Source organism: Molossus molossus, unplaced genomic scaffold (genome assembly GCF_014108415.1).
Source record: "Molossus molossus isolate mMolMol1 unplaced genomic scaffold, mMolMol1.p scaffold_m16_p_10, whole genome shotgun sequence".
NCBI classification, from domain to species: domain Eukaryota; kingdom Metazoa; phylum Chordata; class Mammalia; order Chiroptera; family Molossidae; genus Molossus; species Molossus molossus.
This window is the reverse complement of record NW_023425345.1, coordinates 95,522,261-95,546,454: the sequence shown is the minus strand read 5'-3', so window position 1 is coordinate 95,546,454 and position 24,194 is coordinate 95,522,261. Positions and strand designations below refer to the sequence as shown.

The 24,194-nt window shown below is 45.7% G+C and overlaps 1 protein-coding gene across 2 annotated transcripts; it reads left to right on the top strand.

The window, feature by feature from the left end:
* The first annotated feature begins 1,046 nt into the window (after positions 1 to 1,046).
* Positions 1,047 to 21,010, top strand: LOC118624317 (complement C1q and tumor necrosis factor-related protein 9A). 2 transcript variants are annotated; one of them, XM_036252484.1, is made up of 5 exons: positions 1,047 to 1,086; positions 5,405 to 5,591; positions 18,740 to 18,802; positions 20,117 to 20,676; positions 20,837 to 21,010. In XM_036252484.1, exons 2-5 carry the CDS (start codon positions 5,426 to 5,428, stop codon positions 20,987 to 20,989), a joined length of 942 nt encoding a protein of 313 aa, XP_036108377.1. In that variant the 5' UTR covers positions 1,047 to 1,086; positions 5,405 to 5,425; the 3' UTR covers positions 20,990 to 21,010. The 2 variants fall into 2 exon arrangements, with proteins under 2 accessions (XP_036108377.1, XP_036108376.1); XM_036252483.1 differs by having other exon boundaries at positions 20,117 to 21,010.
* Positions 21,011 to 24,194: the final 3,184 nt, after the last annotated feature.

The following is a 24,194-nucleotide window of genomic DNA, read 5'->3' as shown; positions in this document are numbered from 1 at the left end:
GAGCCCCGGAAGGATGCCCGGGCAGGGGGAGAAAGGGGAAGAAGCCTGGGGGAGACGGGGCCTGGCGGCGGGGGCGGGGCTGAAAGCAGAGTGGGAGGAACCGTAGCTGGGCACAGGCTGCTGTCGCTCCAACAAGAAAGGACTGAAGCCGCCTGGGTGGACTTAGGGATCCGGAGGGCACGGCAGCTGTGGGTGGTGGAGGAGAAACTGGCTTCATTTGCTGACCTAATTCCTGCCACTGCCCTAGGGCTGGGCCTTGTTTGCCCACTGTACAGATGAGGAAACTGAGGAATAGTGAGAGTAGAGGTGGTGGTGCCTCAGTTTTACGTGGGACTTGCCCGACGTCCGCATACCCCGTGACCCAGCTCAGTTCTCGGCACCTCTGAGAAACAGTGTTGAGTACAGTTGTCCCCTTGATGCCATTTTTAGATTCAAGGTCAATGTCAGTAGACACTGGTTCAGTAGTACATGGTACCCAAACGTTTCACCATATTTTTCTCAGTGACAGGCAGGTCGTGTGTGTGCGCGTGTGTGTAAGGGAGTGGGGGAGGGAGAAGGCAATGGGCATTGAATCCTTATGTACACAAATGCCTAAATTAAAGGAATGCCACCGATTTGAAAGATGTAAAGATCTAGCTGAATGATACCAGCTCTAAGTTCTGGATTCCCAGTGGGACCAGGCACAGTGTTTTCAGTTTTGTCCTCTTGCCCCAGAAATGACCCGAGGTCAGCGGAACGGCTGCTCAAGCAAAGGCACCAACATCACTTTAAGGAAAGAAACCTGCTTTGGGGATTTCCTCCAGACTGCATTGACCATGACCCCTCTCTCTTGTTTCATTAGAAGGGACGGGGGGAAGGGAGCTAAGTTTTCTGCACTCAGTGGAGTGGGGGGAGGATGCTACCTGACAGTTTGACACTCTTCCAACACTCTTCCAAGACATTGGTGCCTCTGTCCCCGCCCCTTCCTGCTGTTTTGCAGATACATCCAGGAGGGACTTGCATGTCAGGAGGACGTGATTTTATTTAGTTTGCCTTGAGTCCTGGTTTGCTCAGCACCTGGGTGCAGCTGGCAGCCCTGGGGGGCAGGTAAGTGCCTTAGGAAATGATCTCTTTAAATTCAATTTAAGACAACAGAGTCCTAAAACTGTTCCGTTTTTGTTAGCATGGGACCATCCTGCTCAGTTGTTTGCAAAGTAAGCAGATGTCTACAGAGTTGTGGGTAGGAAAGGAGTCAGCCGGTTCCAAACTTCACTTGTGAGGAAGATAAACGCAGATTTTGAAATTCTCCTGCCAGAACTCTGCGGATCGGCTGGGAGGAGGCGTGCCACCGGAGAACAGGCACACCATGACCAATGCTTTCTATAGAAGCGCGTAGATTATCTTGCACAAATGTTCATGTGTATGGTTTTCTATTTATGGCTATACTAATTTACAATGGAGTGGGTTTTTTAAGCTCCTCAGCATATGTTGAAGAAGGAATACCTAAGGGTATAACATATAAAGCACATGGAAGAAAATGTATTCAATGAAGGCAATTTAGAGATTTTTAGATTCTCAAGCTGCCAGATCGGGGAGGGATATTTGGGGATTCGTGCGTCCCCTGCATAAAGAAGCAGAGGCTCAGAGGTTTGGAGACCATAAAGATTGCTCCGCATGGTGCTGGCCCGTCTTTGTGAAATCTTAGGGTTCGGGGAAGTAAGGATCTTGACGAACGGAAACCCTTAATGTTAGCAATGAATCAGGGGCGTCATCCTTGGGGAATAGGGTAGCCTTTTATCAAGAAATTCAGTAGTGAACGAGAAGTATAGGTCACCCAGAAATAAGAAATTAACTAAGTAAGAACCTCTTTTATTTGGGACTAAAAAACGGTAACTCCAGAGTCATCTGTTGTCTGTCCCTGAGCCCCTGACCACATGGGAATGTCAGGGCTGTGAGCGCACAGCGGCTCCCCAGTCTCTCTGTGCTCCCACATTGATTGTATTGATCTGTTCAAGGCAGGGATGGTTGTTGGTTTTTAATATGTCACCTGAGGGTATATACTCTGACGATCGGGCTGACTCCAGGGTCCACAAGCCTTCCTCACTTCGATGGGTGACCACGCCTTCCGCGGCGGGAGCCTTGCAGGAGTTAAGATGTAGGCGTAGCTGTGTGTGAAAGACCCCACATAACAGTAGCTGAGTTACGTTAACCGTATATTTCTCTCTCGTGTCAAAGATGAGCTAGCGGGACAGGTCTGGTCGGGGGCGTCATCAGAGACCAGGATTTTTCTGTCTCCAGGATTTTTCTTGCTCTCTTTTGAGGAGTCCAAAGTGGTCACCATCCCCTGCACAGTTCAGCCACAGGAAGGAGGGAGGGTCCATTTAAGGCCCAAAAGTTACACACATTCATGTTGCTCACTGGCCAAAATCGAGTTTCATAGTAATATCCAGGCTGCAAGGGAGGCTGGGAAATGGATTTTATTGTGGGCAGCCACGTGTCAGCTAAAATTTCTGTCACCATGTGGGAAAGGGAGAAGGGGTTTGGGAGAAACTAGCAAACCTCACCAGAAGCATCCACAGAATTAGATTTAATAGCCAGTCACCTCCTCAAGGGATGATCCATGCACAGTTAAAACCAGGACAACCAACCTTCCTGCCTTCCACGCATTCATTTATTCATTCAATCATTCAACAAATATTTGACTGTGATGTACTGAAAAAAGAAAGTTGAAAGACACAGTCACTGTCATCAAAAAGCTATAACCTCGTTTGGTGCCTGATAGGGACCCTTAGTATAGATGCTGGGGGAGGAGCAGACAGATGGGTGGAGGGGGCAGGGCTCCTGATGACAAGGGTTCGGGGTTGGGGAGAGTCAGACAGTGGTCTTATCTCGAATGCATTTTGTAGAGACACCAGACAATGTAAGTCAAGGGTGGGAATCCAGTTGAACTCATGAAACAGGATCCAACCCATGGCTTTGTGAGAGCACGCATGTAATTGTTGTTGTTTGTTTTTTTAAGTAATACATTAGTACAAATTCTACCGCATGCCTTGTGCAAACCCTACGTTTTCTTATTAGGGGTAGTGCCACGACTTATTTCACTGCCGATTTGGGAGCCAAGTATAGGCAAGTATTCAAAACCGGTTGCTGCCGGTCGTCTACAGGCTAGGCATGAGGGATAAGCCGCTACAATTTCTGCCTCTACCAAGTAGGCAAGGAACCAGCGAAAGAATTTGATAAGCAGAAAGGTTGCTTTTATCTTAGCTCTTCTCTAGCTGGAGAGCAAAATGGAGCGTATCTCAATTTGACACCTCTATTGTCTTGTAAGCTTTAAATTATTGGCGCAATTGTAACACATTCTGAAAAAAATTAAAAAGGAAAAAATATAGACCCCTTCACAGGGGTGGATCCATGCAGTTTGGATCTGAGCACAAACCCAAGGGGTTGGTGCCACTTGTTTATGGAAACTGACTCCAAGAAAATGCGACTCAATTTCCGGAAGGGGCCTGCGTTTGTGACTTCAAAGGGAAACATCTGCATTTTCCTTTTCCAAAAATACTCTATTTGGCTCAAGCCCCGTGACATTGAGAGGCTCCCATAAGATGGTGATAGAACTTTTTGCATGACAGAGTCTATCTGGTTTTAAAATAGATATCTAGAAATGTGTTTATAGACGCTGTAAAAAAAAAAAAAAAAAAAAGGCATTTTTTCAAAAGGAAATAAAAACCGTAATCTCACCATTCCAAAGCACCCATGTTCTCTGGGTCTCTGTGCCCGGCTTACACATGCACATATAAGTGCACCATGGGCGCTCATGAGGTGCGTGGCATTTTAGTCTACTACGAAATCCAACGCAACACAACAGACACCTTTCACATATTTCGACATGACCTTCATAGTTAGCTCAGTGTCTACACATTCTACTTTCTGAACCACCAGTTGTTACACATGACGTGGTGCACACTTTTTCACTATTTCGGGCAATGCTGGAGGTAGTATCTTTGCCGCACGAACGTCGGGTTATTGAGAAGAATTTGGGGGATGAGACGGCTGGGTCCTGGGTGCTGCTGTCCTTTCCCTTGAACGTTCTCGGGGCTGCGCGGACGTCCGGCGCCGTCGGCCCGGGGATGGCTCTCACCGTCGGCACTGGCCTCGGATTACTACTCTTATACCTAGACGTCGACCGTGACGCGTTCATTCCACTCAACACAGACTTGTTCATGCTGCCATCCCGGACTAACACGGAGTACTGGGAATACAAGAATGAGGAAAATACAGTCAGATGGGGACCAGATTGTTTGTTACACAATGACATAAACAAGTGAGACCCCTAGCGTGGTGCTATGAGAGGGGAACGGGGTGCCCTTCCAGGGAGAGGGACCTGGTCAGATGGGTCCCACACAGCCCGAGTGTTCATCCAAGTCCTGCCTGTGTTGTTCTCTTTGTCCAGAACATCGCTTCAGATCTCAGCCGCCACCTCACCACCAGCGTTGTCTCAGCCTCTGATGGGAACAAATCAGTAACTTGAAGGGGTGATGTGAAGGTGTACTTCCCAAACTGTGTGCCCCGGGGTGTGGGGCGTGTGCCCTTTCCACAGTGGCCCCACGCACAAACCTATTGTCTATCGTAGGAGGACCACTTGGAACACGTTCATGCTTTTCAGCTACATTAAATTTTTATAGTGATGAAGTACACATACAACTTACCGTCTTAGTCACTCTTCAGCGTACAGTGCAGGGGCATTAAGTACATTCACGCTGTTGTGTAAGGGAGCATAATGTCTTCAGGCTTTATCCACGGTGTAGCATGTGTCAGAACTTCCTTCCTCTTCAAGGCCAAATAATATTCCACAGCATGGCTCTACCATACTTTGTTTATACATCTGTCCGTCGGTAGACGCTCGGGTGGCTTCCAGCTTAGACTGTCGTGAGTAACGAAGGGCGAACGGGAGCGTGGGTGCAGAACGAGCTGCTGGAGACCCTGCTTGCACGCCTTTGGCGCGTACACCCAGAAGCGGGGCTGCGTTGCTGGGTCCGATGCTGGTTCTGTGTTTGCTTTCGCGCACATGGTGATCAAATTTGGTTTTTATGGCAGCTCTGTGGGATAAGTAAGCGTTACATCTTCTGTGGCTCCAGAGTGGTTCGCCCAAAGTGAAACGGGAAATGGAGGTGTCCTGACTTGGAACCTGGCTTCCTCTTGGATGGCGCCATTAAAAGTGGTCCTGATCACGTGCGTCCTTCCCAAGGACAAGGTCCTTCTGGTTGTAAGCGGCTTGCCCTGCTACTAGCCTCTGCCCTGCCCTGCCCTGACCGTTCTGTCCAGGTCGCACCAGGGCTGGGCCCCTTTCCCACGGCAAGGAACACAGGCTGTGTCAGGGTCCCAGAGACAAACGTTTCTTCTTTTGATCTGTGTCTCCCTCTTTCAGTGCAGCTCTGTCATCTGCACCATGAGGGTCTGGTGGCTCCTGCTTGCCACAGGAGTCTGCACAGGGGGCGTGAACTCACAGGACACGTGCAGGCAAGGGCACCCTGGTGTCCCTGGGAATCCTGGTCACAATGGTTTGCCTGGAAGAGATGGACGAGATGGAGCCAAGGGGGACAAAGGGGATGCAGGTACTTACCACCTGGCGGCCTGTAGCTGCTGTCCCGTTTATTCCTTTTACCTCATTCATTCGTCCATCACTGTGGTCATCACCTACCCACCCACCCACCGCTCGGCAAACCCGAAGCCTGCTCGCCGCCGGCTCTGGGCTAACGCTGGGGACGGCACAGGACAAGGCCGACGGGGACTGGTCCTCGTGGACTTTCTCACCTACCAGGGGAAACCGTGTCAGTCTCATCTCTGCTACCACAGGGCGTTTCAGGAGCATGTGCTGTCATAGATCTGCTGCCTCAGGTGACAGGTGTGACGGGGCCTAGAGGAGACCCAGGTGCTTAGGTTCTGGCAGTGAGCACCCCGCACTGACAGGTGAGCGCCAACGCCTTACTGTCCCTGCAGAAAGGGACAGTAACCTGAAGTCATACAGCCACTACGCAGGGATTCATGCCATATGTTGGGACCTACCTCAGGGCTTGAGGATTTGGGGACAGGATCCAGCCCCAGGAAAGGAGATTTGCAGAACCCCGGATGTGGGAATGGTTTCCATAACACCAACCAATAGACTTAGGTTTTGAAAGGGGTTCAGGAAGAACACATCAAAAATTCTATTGACATTTTAAAAGATACATTTAGGGGAAGGAAAAAAAAAAAAGAGCTTTAAAAATATTTAATGGAGGCCCACCTCGTCCTATTATGCTGCATTTTTTTGTACTTCACAGGTGTGTTTTTTACAAACTGAAGGCAAGACCTTCACCAGCAAAACTATGTCTCGCTTTATTTTGATACTCTATTGCAATGGTTGGAACTGAACCCACAAACTCTCCGAGGGGTGCCTGTACATGCCTTGGCATGGGTGCCCCCACCTGGCCCATTTGCGGGCATGTGTCACTTGAGGCCTGACACTGTCCTGAGGGAGAGCGGGAGCCCCACAGTGCGCACAGGGGCGGGGAGCCCGCACCCGGCCGCCGGCCGCCTGCAGTGTGCTGCAGTTACGTGTGCCCAGGCAGGGGCTTGCAGACTGTACTATCAAATATCACAGACAGACGGCTGCCCACGTGACTCCTGCCGGGAAACTGAACACGATGGTCATACATGATCACAGGCTCATGAGCAGACAGTGGCCACTTCGATTCGTGGGAACTCTTCAACAGTACATCGCTAGGAAACGCAATGACCAGCGAGTCCGATCTGACAAGAAGTCTGTAAAAACCTAGAAATGATTGAGCCTTAAATTTACGTGCATTAAGGTGAACCTCATCCTAACTGTACATTGTATTGTGAGCTATCAGCTGTTAATAGGAAGAACCCCGATTGCGGCATTTCAGGACCCTGCGTGGACAGTGAAGACAAACCGGTTTTTTTTTCTCAGCAACACACTAAGTACTGGAAAAACTTCTCCAAATGTAACGATAAATATTTAGAAGCCTCCTCTGATACTTAATAATCATATCAGAAGATTGTGTATTCCTCTGTCTATATTAAAAATGATGGAAATAATACTCAGAAGACAGTTTCAGGATGGAATAAAATTAATTCTTTGCCAACAAATGCCCTTGGAATATTTTCAAAAAGCCTTTGTTAGGGTTTGGGAAACCAGTATCAGGACAGATTGCTGGGGATGGGAAGCCTGCTGCACAGAGGATGACCGCCGGGTGTTCCTCTTTCCCTGCTCCCGGCACTCGGTGGCCCAGGGCTCCCTGGGGGCCAAAGGAAGAAGAGTGTCACCAGGAAGTAATGTCCTTCCTCTTCGACCACTGCCCGGCAGATCTGCTCCCTGGGGTCTCCTGCTGGTCTGCATCTCCAGTGAGCCTCTGTCACTTTTAGGCATTAGCCCTGTCTCATTCCTGGTTGTAAAAAGCCCAGTCCAAATTCAAGGCAAAACCTCAATCTGAATGACATCCTTTCTTCTGTTCTACCTCTGGTTCCCTAGTGTGCGTGTGCGTGCGTGTGTGTGTGCATGTGTGCGTGCGTGCGTGAGTGTGTGCGTGTGCGCGCATGCACGTGCCTGCTCAGATCATCCCTGTGTCTTCACCTCTCACTTCTGCTCTCCTTCACTCCATAGCTGAGGCTGGACAGGGGAGAAGAGGTGCAAGAAGACATTACTTAGTGGGTGCTATTGAAGTCTGGCATTGTGAGATTCTTTGGGGGTTCTTTGTGGACCCCTTCTGCACCATTTCTTAAAGTGGGCAATTCATTCATTGCCTCTCTGCATCTGAAAGCCCCCCCTCCATTTCTTCATATGCTCTCTTACTGTTGGGGTCCCTTTGCTTAGCAGCAGTTTTTGGGGGGCTGGCCCTTACAAAACATCTCAAGCCTGGCTCCCCTGGCAGCACCCACCTAGCCTGCACAACTTGGTACCTGAGCCCTGGCAGGCTCCAAAAAGCAGTGGGCATCTTCAGCTGGCTTCTGCTTCTTTTCAAACATACTGTATGAAAAATAGTGATTACAACCCCCCCACCAAAGCCACCACACAGCCCACCTTTTACATAATGCGTCATGGAGCAGTTTGGTTTCTACCCTAATGCATGTGGTCCGGCCTGGTTATAAATCAGGAGCCTGCTGGGGCTCAGATCCTGCCAAGGAGGCGGGGTCTGCCTGTGGGGAGGAAGCCAGCCCCTCCTACTCCTCACAGGTACAAAAGATAGAGCCTGGGTTTCCTTAGCAACCAGGCAGCACATCCCTGCCCTCCTCTTACAGGCCCAGCTTATCTTCCACGAGGCCCCAGTGGTCACAAGGGAAGGAGGAAGGGGAGGGGAAGGCGGAGGAAATGCGGAGGTGGGAAATCAGACTCCCAGCAAGTCTACTCAGGTGTTTGGAGCAGACACACACACTGCAGGAGTTTATGGAACCCCGAAAAGGAGGGCAGGAAGCCACAGTCACTGCTGAAAGCTCCCACCAACACACACACACACACACACACACACACACACACACACACACACACACACACGTATACAGGGATCCAGCCCACTGAGGCTGAGATGTGGAGGGAGCAGCTTACCCCCATCAAAGTTTTAGGATCCCAGAAGGATTTCCATGATGTGATTGAGTTCATTCCACCCCCAGGACCCTGGTCCCACTTCTCATTCACTTCGTCCTCCAAGTTCGAGTGTTACCTCTTCAAGCCTCCTACCATGATGCCCTCAGCTACCAGGTTCACAGCGCAACCTCCTGGAATGTCCGCCGCTTCACGACCCTCCAGTGCTGGGTGGGGGCTCCAGCAGCTTCTTCTTTAGATTATTCTAGTTGAAAGTCAGGCTTCAGCCGTGACCTCAAGCTCCCAGTGTCACATTTCAACTTTCTCTACAAATCTGAGTATACATTCCTCCAGGCTCCAGGAGACATTCCTACAACTCCGCACATTCCTGGTGGGCGAGGTGAGGGCTTTGGGTGCTCATCCCTTCTCTGACTCAAGGGTGGGCATGTGTGTTCTATTTCCAAATATGTGGAATTTTAATGTTTTATTTTATAATATTTTATATACACAGGAGATAGATGATAAATAGACAGATGGCTAGATAAAGACAAATGCTCATTTATCCAACACCAAATTTCTACCCTATTGAATCTCTCCTTCAAATTTCTCTATTTCTCCCCTATTGAATCTCTCTCCTTCTTCCTCAATGGTCTCTATTCTTTTGAGTTTTGCATACATCTTCAAAACATACATACATCCATATGTATGTGTGTATATATATATGTCTTGTATGTAGTTCATACATATTACATATACATATGTTTCTTAGAAGTATGTTCAATCATTATTTCTCACACTAAAATTAACTTTATCTTACCTTCTTTAAATGCATTTTGTACATGTTTTATAATGAACACATTGTAGACCATTATCTGCATGTAATTTATAAACACATAAGTGAGTATTAATTAGAGTACATGTCCATTCTTTGTGACTTAGAGGTGCATATCATGAAAGTTTGGAAGCCACTGTTCTAGAGAATGAAAGAACTGAGAATTAATCAGAGAAAAAAAAAAAAAAGGAAGGGGAGGAAGACTTGTACTCCTGGAGTGGGCCAGAGAAGGGAGTAGGGAGGGAAGGAAAAGGAGGAATAAATGTAGAGGTGACCACAGCTCAGAGACGCCACAGTGCCCAGGGTCTGCCCGGAGTTCTGGGAGACGAGACACCACTGATGTAAATCCAGCCAGTCCCTAGTCAGGACCAGGACACTGGTCCTTCCTGCCCCTGTCACCCCACAGCTGGGCCAGTGGGCCTGAAGCCTGGGCGGTCTGCTGCTTTGGGGGAAGCCAGAGTCCGGAGTGAACCACAGCCTAGGGAGCAATTTCGTGCCCTGCCCGGGGCCACTTCCATCCCGCTGACATACAACATGGCACATGGGAGCCCAGGGAAGCCTGTTTCCAGAACAAGGACTTGTGTGTGTTCAGCAAAACCTCACTCGTCTGATGTTCCCAATGGACTCTGCCATGCCAACTTGATCAGTGACATTTACCATTCCTCTAAAGCACTAGAGAGATCCTTCCAGAACCCTCGCTTCCATCCCAAATCATGTCGTGTAATCATAGTCATCTGTGTCTGTGTAGTAGGCTAGGAACCTTTCCATCCACTCTCCACATGAATGATAGAAAAGGGGAAGGAGACCCAAGAGGGCAGGAGGGTAGGTGGAAGCTACATCACCTCCTCCCAGGTCCAAACTGGAGTTGCAACTAAGTTATACAACAATCAACCTGAAAAGCCAACTGAAGGCAAGTTGAACATGTCTTATGACCAAAGATCTACAGAAGAGGCCACACCGAGACTTGAAGGAAGGGCGAAGACAAGGGCTGGCCCCACACCCACACACAGTGGTTCAAAATCTGAAGGGATATCTCAGTTTCAAAGGTCCCCAAAGAGGAACATGGGGTCTCAACCCAATGCTGGGTTCCCCAGCCCCGAACACCACCTAAGAGGAGCTCACATAACATCTGGCTATGAAGATCAGTGAACATTCTATTCTCTCCACCAGAGAGAGATAAGACTCTGTGAGAAACTCAGGCTCACTCTTAAAAACACAGTGCACTAAATCACGTTTTCAACCACACACTCTGGACTCCAGCAGAGAGCCGGTGGATCAGAGTGAACTTAAGTGTGAGGACAGACTGGGTTGTGTGGTTCTGGTAAGAGAGCTGAGGGACGGCCTCCAGGGTCCCGGTGCTGAGTTCCTCTCCCACATGCTCACAGACACCATCTTTCCTGGATCAAGCACTCCCCTCCACACTGCATCAGCCAGGAGGAATGCAGTATTCCCACCCTTCCGACACCCTGTCACCCCGCCCTGTGGAGGACTCAGCTGCCTGGACCCATGATATATATTTTCTTGGAGGGCTCTTGAGGGCAAACTCGGGGTGTCAGAGGCCAAGCTGTGTGACTCTGCAGTGGGGGCCATCTTCCTTCCACATGCTTGACCTGTGCAGCACCTCCAGCTGAGATCCACTAGCCCCACCGTCCTGACTCCCAGTGGCTCCGCCCTGCTGAGCTCATGCCCTGCAGAAGGGTCAGCTGGCTGTGGTCATCTTGGGCCTTCCATACAGAGGCTCTTGGAAGGGTCTTGAGGAGAAAGAGACTGAGCTGTGTGGCTCTAGAGTAGGGCCATTTTCACTTGCATGCCCACTACCATTCCTGTGCAAAGCCCTCCTTTCATGTTGTCAAATCTTGGCCTGTTTGGGCTGATTACTCTGCAGTCTGCGTCCTGACAATTCCCTGAGACCCCACCTCACCACAAAGGTCCTCAGACACCCGGCAAGTAGCGGCTGGCTGTGGTGGACCCTGAGACTTCTGCTGGGTGGCCTCAGTCCCAGCACTGGCACCAAGTTTAAGTCTGTATTAATCTGGTGAACACCATTCACCCCTACCTGATGACTCACCGAGAACCTACCTCACACAACTACCATACCACCACAGGCTTTTTCAGTGACTAGTCTAACGGACAGCGAGTGGAGGCAAATATGAGAGTATCTTGGGCCTCTCCCCCAAGTTCCTTGTTGGTGGAAGTCAGCTTTGGTGCCTAGGCTGGCCCCATCCATGCACACCCAGGCCCAGCAGAGGCAGCTACAGACTGTGGATCACACTGTAGTTCAAACAGGTAGCCCAGGGCCAGTCACAGAAACATCTGATATTGAACTGCACTGAAGTTTCTCCCAAGAGACCCCAGAACTAACACATCCTGAGACAGGATTCAGATCACATCAAAGCACAACCCAATTAACTCCACAAGCTGCACACCCAAAGGGAGATCTCAGCAGGCACCAGACCCTTCTGAGGCAAATTCAGACACTTCATGGTGTCAGTTTCCACATAGGAGCTTGTATACTGTGCTTGGAGTCAATTCTCATAGACAGTCCGAGAACCAGTGCCACCCACAGAGCAGCCAACACCAATCAAGACTCAACTACTACAGCAGCTTTCACATAACAACACGAGGGACATTCCTGGAACAAGTAGCTCAGGTGATCAGGGAGACAGCACCACTGAGCCCACAAGACACCTACTATATAAGGCCACTGTACCAAGATTGGGAGGTATAGCAGATCTACCAAATACACAGAAAAAATCACACAGAGACAACTAACATGAGGAGACAAAGAAACATGCCCCAGATAAAATATCTACCAGGAGAAATATCTAGAAAAAAATCTAAGTGAAATAGAGGCAAGCAATCTATCAGATACAGAGTTCAAAACAATGATTATAAGGATGCTCAAGGAACTTAGAAGAAGAATGGGTGATCTCAGTGAGAACTTAAATAAAGAGATAATAAACATAAAAAAGGACATAGAACCCTGGCCGGTTTGGCTCAGCGGTTAGAGCATCCGCCTGCGGTCCGGAGAGACCCGGGTTCAGTTCCCGCTAAGGGCATGTACCTCGGTTGCAGTTTGTCCCCAACACTGGTTGGTCGTGCGGGTGGCAGCCACTCGATGTGTCCCTTTCACATCGATGTTTCCCTCTCTCTCTCTTCCTCTCTCTCCCTCCCACTCTGTCTGTACAAAAAATGGAAAAATGTCCTCGGATGAGGATAAAAAAAAAAAAAAGGACATAGAAATTATAAAAATAATAGTTAAAAATGAAGAATACACTAGAAGAAATCAACAGCAGATTAGATAAAGCAGAGGATCAAATCAGTAATTTGGAAGACAAGATAGTAGAAACACCCAATCAGAGCAGCAAAAAGAAAAAAGAATTTTTTAAAATGAGGATAGTTTAAGGGACTTAAATTACAATATGACATGTAACAACATTTACATCACAGGGGTACCAGAAGGAGAGGAGAGGAGAGAGAGAGAGAGATTGATTTGAACCTATTTGAAGAGATAATGACTGAAAACTTTTCTAATCTGGAGAAGAAAAGAGACACCCAAGTCCAAGAAGCACAGGGAATCACAAACAAGATGAATTTAAGGAGGACCGCAGCTAGACACATCAAAATTAAAATGGCAAAGGTTAAAGACAAAGAGCAACAAAAAAGACAGTTACCTACAAGGGAACTCCCATAAAATGGTCAGCTGATTTCTCAACAGAAACATTTCAGAACATAAGGAATTGACACAAAATATTCAAAATGATGAAAAACAAGGACCTACAATCAAGACCACTCTAACAAGTTTATCATTTAAAATTGAAGAAGAAGCCCTTAGAGGGAGAGGACAATATGATTTGGCTACTTGAGTAGATGAGAAACCTGGAAGGTGAAACTCTCTGCCCAAGGTGACCCATCTAGGACATGGTGGAGCTAGGTTGAAATCCTTGATCATCTGACTTCAGTGCTTGTGCTTTTAATGTCTCTTACCTTTGCCTCCTTGCTGTTAGGACTTACGGGGCAATGTAATTCCTAACAGCCAGTTTCCCTGCTACAGGAGAACAAAGACCAAACTTCCCCCCACAGGAGAAATGGTCAGACAGGAAAGGCCATTGGACACCAAGAACCAAAGGAGCACCCAGTTGCACATACACATTCCTGTAGACCCAACCCGTTGCTCAAATCCCCCAACCAAGACTCCAAAACCCACTGACTGGCAAAAGCTTCCCACCAGTGGACACACATAAGGATAAAACTCCAGCTCCGAGGGGCTGCCACATTGACCCAATACCCTTGGCTCAGTGCTGTGTAGCCCTTTCCTTTGGATATCTCCATCCTTTATTTTAAATAAACCCATTAAAAGATTGAAGAAGAAATAGCTTCCCAGGTCCCAGCTGGGTGGCTCAGTTGGATAGAGTGTTGTTCTGTACACTGAAAAGGTTGTGAGTTCAAGTCCCAGTCAGGGCACATACCTAGATTGTGAGTTTGATCTCTGGTCGAGATGTGTACAGAAGGCAACCAATAAATGTTTCTCTCTCACATTGATGTTTCTCTCTCTCTCTCTCTCTCTCTCTCTCTCTCTCTCTCTTTCTCTCTCTCTCTCTCTTTCTAAAAATCATAAAAGCATATTCTCGAGTGAGGATTAAAAAAAAAAAAAAAAGAACTTGCCAGGTAAGAAAAAGCTAAAGAAGTTAATTAGTACAAAACCAGTATTACAAGAAATATAAAAGGGACTTCTTTAAGAATAAGAAAGAATAAAAGAGGGATATTATTATAAAGAATAAAATGGCAATAAATACATATGTAGCAGTAATCACTTTAAATGTAAATGGCTTAAATGCTTCAATCAAAAGACATAGGGGTAGCTGAATGGATAAGAAAACAAGACCCATCTGTATGCTGTCTAAAAGAGACACCTCAGAATGAAAACCACACACAGACTTAAAGTAAAAGAATGGAAAAATATATTTCATAAAAATAAAAACAAGAAAAAAAGATAGGGTAGCAATACTTATATCAGACAAAATTATACTTTAAAACAAAGGCTATAATAAATGGCAAAGAAGGACATTACGTAATGATAAAGAAATCAATCCAACAAGAGAATATAACCCTTGTAAACATCTATGCAATCAGCAGAGGAGCACCTGAATATATAAAGCAAATCTTTATTAAGATAAACAGAAAGATTGACTGTAGCATAGTGATAGTAAGGGATTCAAAACCCCATTGACATAATGGATAGATCTTCCACACAGAAAATCAGCAAGGAAACAGAGACCTTAAATAACACACTACACCAGATGGATTTAACTGATATTTTCAGAGCATTTCACCCCAGAATATACATTTTCGAGTGCACATGGAACATGTTCTAGGAAAGACCACATGTTAGGGCACAAACAAGTTTCAATAAATTTAAGAAGACTGAAATGAAATCAATTGTCTTCTTGGACCATAGCTACAAGAAAAAAACTGAAAAACTCACAAACACATGGAAGCTAAATAATATGTTGCTAAACAATGAATGGGTCTTCAATGAGACCAAGGAAGAAATCAAAAGATACTTTGAAACAAATGAAACACAATAACACAAAAATCTATGGGACACAGCAAAAACAATGCCAAGAGAGAAATTCATGGCATTACAAACCTACTTCAAGAAACAAGAAAAAAATTCAAATAAACAATCTAACCTTATACCTAAAGGAACTAGAAAAAACAACAACAAAGCCCAGAGTGAGTAGAGGGAAGAAAATAATAAAGATCAGAGCAAAAATAATTGAAATAGAATCTAAAAAAAAAAAAATACAAAAGATCAATGAAACCAAAAGCTGATTTGTTAGAAAAATAAACAAGATCATTAAACCTTTAACCAAACTCATCAAGAAAAAAGCAAGAGGAACCAAATAAATAAAATCAGAAATGAAAAAGGAAAAGTAACAACTGAAATACAAAAGATTGTAAGAAAATACTATGAACAACTATATGCCAACAAATTGGACAATCTGGGGGGAAAGGATAAATATACAATTTCCCAAAACGGAATCAGGAAGAATCAGAAAACCTGAATAGACCAATTACAACTAATGAAATTGAAGGGAAAAAAAAACTCCTAGCAAACAGGAGTCCTGAACTGGATGGTTTCACAGGTGAATCTTACCCAACTTTCAAAGAAGAATTACCACCCTCCTCAAATTATTCCGAAAAATTTAAGAGAAGGAAAGACTTCCAAGGTCATTTTGAGACCAGCATTGTCCGAATTTCAAAACCAGATAAAGACAATACAAAGAAAGAAAATTGTAGTTCAATATCCCTGATGAACATAGAGGCTAAAATCCTCCACAAAACATTAGCAAGCCAAATCCAGCAGTACATTGAAGAGATCATACAGCATGATTAAGTGGGATTTATTCCTGCAATGCACGTTTGGTACAACATCAGCAAATTAGTTAATGTGATACAGCACATAGACAAAATGCAGGATTAAAACCATACTCATATCAATACGTGCAGAAAAAGCATTTGACAAAATTTAGCACCTGTTTATAATAAAACTCAGCCAAGTGAGAACAGAAGAAACATATTTCAACATAACAAAGGCCATGTATGACAAACCCACAGCTCACATCATACTCAATGGGGAAGAACTCAAAGTGTTTCCCTTAAGATCAGGAACAAGACAGGGCTGTCCACTTTGACCACTCTTATTCAACACGGTCCTGCATGTCCTGCCACAGCAGTCAGACAGGAAAAAGGGGAAAAAGGCATCTGATTTGGGAAGGAAGAAGTAAAACTGTCATTATTTGCAAATGACATGATACTGTATATAGAGAATCCTAAAGATTCCACCAAAAAAGGCCCTACTAGAACTGATAAATAAATTCAGTAAAGTACCAAGATACAAAATAAACATTCAGAAATCTATTACATTTTTATACAAAAGTAATGAACAATCAGAAGAAAAAACTAAGAAAACAATCCCATTTACAACTGCATCAAAAATATACCTAGTAATAAATTTAACCAAGGAGATAAAAGACCTGTACTTGGAAAATTATAAGATACTAAAGAAAGAAATTGAAGAAGATACAAATAAATGGAAGCATATACCATGTTCCTGAGTAGGAAGAATTAAAATGTTCATACTACCCAAATAAATCCACTGGTTCAACAAAATTCCTATCAAAATATCAATGGTATATTTCACAGATTAAAACAAATAATGCAAAAATGTATAATGAATCACAAAAGACCCTGAATGGCCACAGCAATCTTGAAAAAGAACAAAGATGGAGCTATCACACTACCTGATATCAAACTATACTACAAGGCTGTAGTGATCAAAACAGCATGATACTGGCATAAATACAGACAAATAAATCAATGGAACAGAATAGAGAGCCTAGATATAAACCACACCATATGATCAGTTAATATTTGACAAAGGAGGCAGGAACATACAAAGGGAAGAAGACAGTCTATTCAATAAAGGGTATGGGGAAAAATTGAAAGATACATGCAAAAAAAGAAAAAAAGAAACTAGGTCACCCTTTACACTATATACAAGAATAAACTCAAAATGGATTAAAGACTTAAATGTAGGATTCGAAACCATAAAAGTCCTAGAAAGCATAGGCAGTAAAGTCTCTGAAATTTCTCTTAGTGATATTTTTTCTGATGTATTTTCCTCAGGAAGGGAAACAATCAATCAGTCAAACACAAACAAACCAAATGGGACAACATGAAACTAAACAGTTTTTACACAGCAAAGGGAACTATCAACAGAACATAAAAACAGCCTACTGAATGGGGGAAGATATTTGCCAATGATACATCTGATAAGGGGTTAATATCCAAAATTTATAAAGAACTCATACAACTCAACACCAAAAAAAAGCAAACAATCTAATTTAAAAATGGGCAGAGGACGTGAATAGACACTTCTCCAAAGAGGACATACAGATGGTCAAGTGGCCTATGAAAAGATGCTCAATGTCATTACTCATCAGAGAAATGTAAATTAAAACAACAATAAGATATCATCTCATATTTATCAGAATGGCCATCATCAATAAATCCACAAACAACAAGCGCTGGCTTGGATGCAGAGAAAAGGGAACCCTTGTGCACTGCTGGTGGGAATGCAGACTGGTGCAGCCACAATGGAAAACAGCATGGAGTCTTCTCAAAAAATTAAAAATGGAACTGCCGTTTGACCCAGTGATCCCACTTCTGGGAATATATCCTAAGAATCCTGAAACACCAATCAGAAAGAATATATGCACCCCTCTGTTTATAGCAGCACTATTTACAATAGCCAAGATCTGGAAACAGCCAACGTTCTCATCAGCTCAGATGAGTGGATAAAAAAGCCATGGAACAGTTACACAGTGGAATACTATGCAGCTGTAAAAAAGAAGAAACTTTTACCCTTTGCAACAGCATGGATGGAATTGGAGAGTATTACGCAAAGTGAAATAAGTCAGCCAGAGAAAGAAAAATACTATATGATCTCACTAATATGTGGAATCTAATGAACAAAATAAAGCAACAAACAAAATGGAACCAGAAGCATGGATACATGGAACAGACTGGCTGGTGCCCGAGGGGAGGGTGTGGGGGCGACTGGATAAAGAAGGTGAAGGGGTTAGCTAAAGAACATATATGCATACCCCATGGGCACAGAGGAGGAGGCGTGAGTGAGTGGAAGTGGGCAGAGGGCGGGGAAATGGAGAACACTTACAATTATGTCAACATTTAAATTTAAAAAAATGTAAACCATAATTGAAAAGTAAAATTTTCAATTCAAAACATAAAAGGAAATAAAGAAAAAGAGCAGAAGTAAGAAAGCCACCCAATGCCTCTGACATTTTAAAAAACTGATTATTTAGAGAGAGGAAGAAAGAGAGAGAGAATGAAACATCAACCGGTTGCCTCCCGAGGACACCAGGACTAGAGATCAAACGCAACCTGGACATATGCCCTGACCAGGAATCAAACTCACCACCTTTCGGTGTACAGAACAGTGCTCCAACCAACTGAGCCACACCAGCCAGGGCCCCTCAGGTGTTTTATCACGTCCTGAGCTCACATGAGAAGACACAGTTGTGATTATCTGTGCGCAATCTCCCCCTTGTCCTGCCTTCTTGGAGCTGGGTGCTTGGGGAATCCACCCAATTCGTTTTATAATTATTCACTTCCTTTACACAGCTCAGCACCCTTGCTCACATCTGCCTCTTTCCACCAGCATTTCTGTAGGGGGTGTGATGTCAGGGCCTGGGGTCACTCTAGACTCTCTCTGTCTAGGAAAATTAGAACTTCAACTCTTGTCTGTTTTCTCCTTTTCCATCTAGGAGAACCAGGACACCCTGGTGGGCCAGGGAAGGATGGACTGAATGGACAGAAAGGAGAACAAGGTCAGAAATTGTGTTCCATTTTACCATGTTCTAGTTCTGAACTGCCAATGATATAGCAATAATTACTAAGTTCTTGCCAAGGACAAGCACTTTACTAGGCTGTGAGAATGATCCAACAAAGGCAACACATTGCTTGATCCCCAGAAGCTCATAATCCAGTGCAGAGATCAGCAAACATTTTCCGTCAAGGGCCAGACAGTAAGTATTTCCAGCTTTGCAGGCGATGTGGTCTCCGGCTCGACCAGTCCGCCCTGCGTGGGTGAAGGGCAGCCCCGGGCTCTATGGCGATCAGTGGGGAGGTGTTCCCGGGAAGCTCTGCTTATGAAAACCGAAATGTGAATTTTATACAATTTTCATGTCTTCTGGAATATTATTTGTAACGACTTACAAATGTAAGCCATTTTTAGCTTGTGGGCCACACAAAATCACACAAGAGGCTGGCTGGCTCTGGCCCGCTGGCCGTGGGTTGCGGAAGCCTCAGTGAGTGCACCTGGCAGCGCCACCTGGAGACGGGCACCTGCACTGGGGCCCTGAAGGGAGGGGAGGACCCTTGGCCGCTGTGACCGGTGGGGATGGAGAACGGTCATAATGGGAAACATACCTAATGCTCACTTTGTGCTAGGTTGTTCTAAGTTCTTTCCATGTATGGTTAATACAACAGCCTACAAATGAAATAATGTTATCGTCCTGCTGTTACAGAGGAGCAAACAGAGGGGGAGGGGGCTAGTCAGCTTGCCCGACGTCCCACTGTGCGTAGGCGGAGAGAGGGCTGGATGCTGGCGTCTAACCAGATCCGTGCTCACAACCACTGCTCTCCAATCAAGGCACAGGCAGGGAAGCACCAGGCTAGTGTGCAGGACAAAGGGCGCGATGTCGTTGGTGCAGTGGACAGGCCGAGCTGGGCAGCAGAGAGCAATGAACGCACGCTGAAGACTTTATTGTTTACTCCCGTGAGGAGCCTTGTGGGGATGTCACATAACTGAGTGTCAGTTTACTGAAAGTACCCTGACTTAATCTGCCCCGTGCCGTTCTTCCCTACTGCAGATATGTTTCCTGGAGGGTGGGCATGGCCAGTGGTCGACAGCAGACCGAGATGGGAACGAGGTGTACTGATGAGAGCCCGGCGCTGGCTCGGGATGGTTTGCATGGGTGCGCGCAACTCAGGAGCGAATGGATGTTCAAAACTGAGCCTGTGCCGAGCCTGGACGCTGTTTTATCGCGCTTGCATATGCAGTAGTAGAAAAAGCAAAGTTGTTTTCACAAGGTGACGTTTCACAACTCATTTCTTTCTCTGTTTTCTCTCCCTCTACCTAGGAGCAGATGGAAAAGTTGAAGCCAAAGGCATCAAAGGGGCTCCCGGCTCCAGAGGACCCCCAGGGAAGCATGGGCCTAAGGGGTTTGTGGGCCCCATCGGGGAGAAAGGCCCCAGAGGAGAGACTGGTCCTCAAGGGCAAAAGGGGGACAAAGGTGACGTGGGTCCCATCGGTCCAGGAGGGCTAAAGGGCAACATCGGACCTTTGGGCCCAACTGGTTTACAGGGCCCCGTTGGCCCCATTGGAAAGCCCGGTCCCAAGGGGGACGCTGGGCCCTTGGGACCTCAGGGAGAGCCAGGAGCCCGGGGAATGAGAGGCTGGAAAGGGGAGCGAGGAGAAAAAGGGAAAATGGGGGAGTCTCCAGTCTTGCCAAAAAGCGCTTTTACGGTGGGGCTCACCGTGCTGAGCAAGTTCCCTTCCTCAGACGTACCCATTAAATTCGACAGGATCTTGTATAACGAATTCAACCATTACGATATCGCTACGGGGAAATTCATTTGCCACGTTGCCGGCGTCTATTACTTCACCTACCACATCACTGTTTTCTCCAGGAATGTGCAGGTATCTTTGGTCAGAAATGGGGTCAAAGTCCTGCACACAAAGGACAGCTACATGAGCTCTGAGGACCAGGCCTCCGGCGGCCTTGTCCTGCCGCTGAAGCTGGGGGACGAGGTGTGGCTGCAGGTGACAGGAGGCGAGAGGTTCAATGGCTTGTTTGCAGATGAGGATGACGACACGACTTTCACGGGCTTCCTCCTGTTCGGCAGCTGATGACGGAGAAGTGTTTACAAGTCGCCGTCCGTGGGAACGAGCGCCATTAGTTGACGTTTCTCTATTAATTACTCTCATTATTGTAATAATCACTAAAAGGTAAAAATAGAAAAGTTACTCTTGAAAACTGACTCCATGTAATTTACTATCTTTCTTAGAGTAAAAGTTTAAATACTTGCATTATTTATTATAATTTTGACCTTTTTTATTATTTCCATTATCGGAGGAACCCATTGCATGTGCATTTCTCGGGGAAAGCGTGTTTTGATACTGCTTCGGTCTCCAAGGAGCCATGTTAGGATTTCTCTCTCCTCTGTATTTCCGGGGACATAGGGAGAAGGGAAGGGAAAATGATTTCTCTATTTATGATTAACAAGAGTTTTAAGCTGATGACAAGGAGGCATCCCAGAAAGGGGCAGAACACTTCACTCAAGTTCTGACTTGGGTTTTCATTGTCATTCAATTCAACAGATAGTTGTTTAGTACGTCATTTGCCGGACTTGAATCTGTATTGCTCTCCTAGGATTGCCATAACAAAGCACCACAACCTCTGGGTTAAAAGAGCAGAGATTTATTCTCACAGTTCTGGAGGGTGGAGATGGAAAATCAAGGTGTTGGCAGGGCCAGGTCCCTTACAAGGCCTCCAGGGAAGGTTCCTTCCCTGTTGCTTTGGGTGCTTAGTAACCCCACACATTCCTTGGCTGGTGGCAGCATCTCTCTAAGCTTTATCTCTGACTTCACATGGCCATCTTCACTCTGTCTGTGTACAAATCTCCCTCTTTTTATAAAAATACCAATTATATTAGATTAGGGCCAACCCTAATCCAGTATGATTGTCATCTGGTTAGTGGCAGAAAAATGGCACCTGGTTCAGCATCCTTGGTACTTGGCTAAGAAAGAATTCAGAGCTAAGGTTCAAACTACAAGAGAAAGTCTATTTAGAAAGTCATGGAGGTAGAAGAAGTGAGTCATAGAAGAAATGGGCTCAGGAAACAAGTTACAGCAAAAGAAGGGCCCTTGGAGCTCAGGAGAGGGTGGGGGAGGGAGAGAGGGGGAAGGAAGGGAGAAGGAAGGGAGGAAGAGGAGGGAGGGGTAGGTAGGGGTAGGGAAGGTCTGAGAGAGGGAGGGAGGGTGGGGGAGAGAGAGAACACCCTGGGGGAAAGAATGGGGTGGAGGTGCAGGGGTGCTCCACAGAGAGAGCGGTGCTGGGTTCTCCATCCTGAAGGCTTTTATTTGAGGTCTCAGGGGAGGATCTCAGTAGAGATCCTCATGGTCTCAATGATTGGTTGACACCAGGGAGGGGTTATTAGTCATTGCAACCGGTCCTGATATCAGCAATGGCGTCACTCCACCTGATTTTGCTGCTTCTCTGGGACTGGAGCAGAAACAGCTGCAGCCTAGAGGTCGTCTTCCAGGGGCCAGGGCGTAAGGGGGTGGTCGTGCAAGGGCTTGTGCTTTGTCCACTGCTAGGCACCCCGGGCTCTGCTCTGGTGACCCCGGCGCCGGGCTCATCATTCCGGCTCTGCTCATGCTGTCTGCTTGCCTCCTACAATCTGACCCGATTATACCTGCAAAGACTCTGTTTCCAAGTAGGGGCCCATGTACAAATACCAACGGTTAGTGCTTCATTATGTTTCAAGTGTACACCCCAATAAAACATCATCTGCACACTGCATCATGAGCTCACCACCCAGAGTCAAATCTCTTTCCGTCCCCATTTATCCCCACTTTTACCTCCCCCATTCCCCTTTCCCTCTGGCTATCACCACACTGTGTTCATGTCTCTGTGGCATACGTGTGTGTGTGTGTGTGTGTTTATTTTTGTTTGTTTGTTTAATCCCCACACCCTTTTTCACCCAGCCTCCCAACACTCCTCTCCTTTGACAGCTGTTTATTAAAATCTGTTTTTCCTCCTGGGACTTTACTCCAGGTTTGTGGTAAAATTAAAAAACAAAACACAAGATATTGTGAAGTGTCTGGGTAACTGCACAAGGCAAGTCTTCCCTGAATTAATACCTCTTATAACCAGCAGGTGGTGCCCTCCATACCGACGACCCCTCCACCACAGTCATTATAAGGAAGTCAGGTTTATTTTGGGCCAGGGACAACTAAAAAGATAATGGGAATATTTTCTAAGAGAAAAAAGACAACATAAATCATTTTATTCTCTCCTAAGGATGTGACCTTAAAGCCACGTTTACATATTTTCCAACCATTAAAAAAAAACCACCTGCTTTCTACATATGTCACCACTAACACACTATTCAGGTTGAATGAACCTTTATGAATTCAAATTAAGTTATTTCTGTTATTCCTATGTGTCATGGTAAAACAAAGTAATTTTAAAAGCTTACAGAAGTCCTTTTAGAAAGCTGACTCATTCTGTTTATGTTTTTGGTAATGTTTTTTGGTTTTTAAAGAGAATCAATGTTTTAGAAAGGAGTACAGTTAAACTAACTGGTTCAAACAGCAAAAGAACCCAGGCCCTCAAACATCTCAACTAACAACACAGAAAGTTTCCAACCAAGAAGACAAAGTGTTCTCTTGAATCCCCTTACAATAATACCTTTTATGGTAGTGACAGTATCTCTCATTTGTTGAATGACTGGTATTTCTCCAGTCAGTAGTCAGATTCACGTCCCATTCAGTGTCCCATTCAGTGGGTGGACATACAGTGGAGTAAGAGCAGCCTATTCAATAAGTGGTGTTGGTAGAATTGGATAGATACATGAAAATATGAAACCAGACCATATTCTTATACCATATACAAAAATAAACTCAAGATGGATTATAGACTTAAACGTAAGACTGCAAACTGTAAAACTTCTAGAAGAAAAGATAGCCAGTAAAATCTCTGACATTTTTCTTAGCACTGTTTTTTCTGATACATCTCCTCGGGCAAGGGGAACAACAACAACAAAAACAAACAAACAGAACTACACCAAACTAAAAGCTTCTTGCACAGCAAGGGCAACCGTGAGCAAAATGAGAAGAAAACCTACTCAACAGAAGAAGATATTCACCAGTGATACATCTGATAAGGGGTTAATATCCAAAATTTATAAAGAACTCAGACAACCCAACACCAAAAAATTGATTCTATTAAAAAATGAGCAGAGGCTTTGTCCGGTCAGTGGGTAGAGTGTTGGCCTGCGGTCCAGAGAGACCTGGGTTCGGTTCCCGCTAAGGGCACGTACCTCGGTGGCAGTTTGTCCCCGGCCCTGGCTGGGTTGTGTGGGTGGCAACCACTTGATGTGTCCCTTTCACGTCGATGTTTCTCTCTCTTGCTCTCTTCCTCTCTCTCCCTT

Bases quoted from the DNA above. Each gene is read 5' to 3' on its own strand.
- LOC118624317 (XM_036252483.1), top strand. From the start codon at position 5,426: ATGAGGGTCTGGTGGCTCCTGCTTGCCACAGGAGTCTGCACAGGGGGC. The intron at 5,592-18,739 runs GTACTTACCACC...TTTTCCATCTAG, and splicing joins GGGGGACAAAGGGGATGCAG to GAGAACCAGGACACCCTGGT. The intron at 18,803-20,116 runs GTCAGAAATTGT...CCCTCTACCTAG, and splicing joins TGGACAGAAAGGAGAACAAG to GAGCAGATGGAAAAGTTGAA.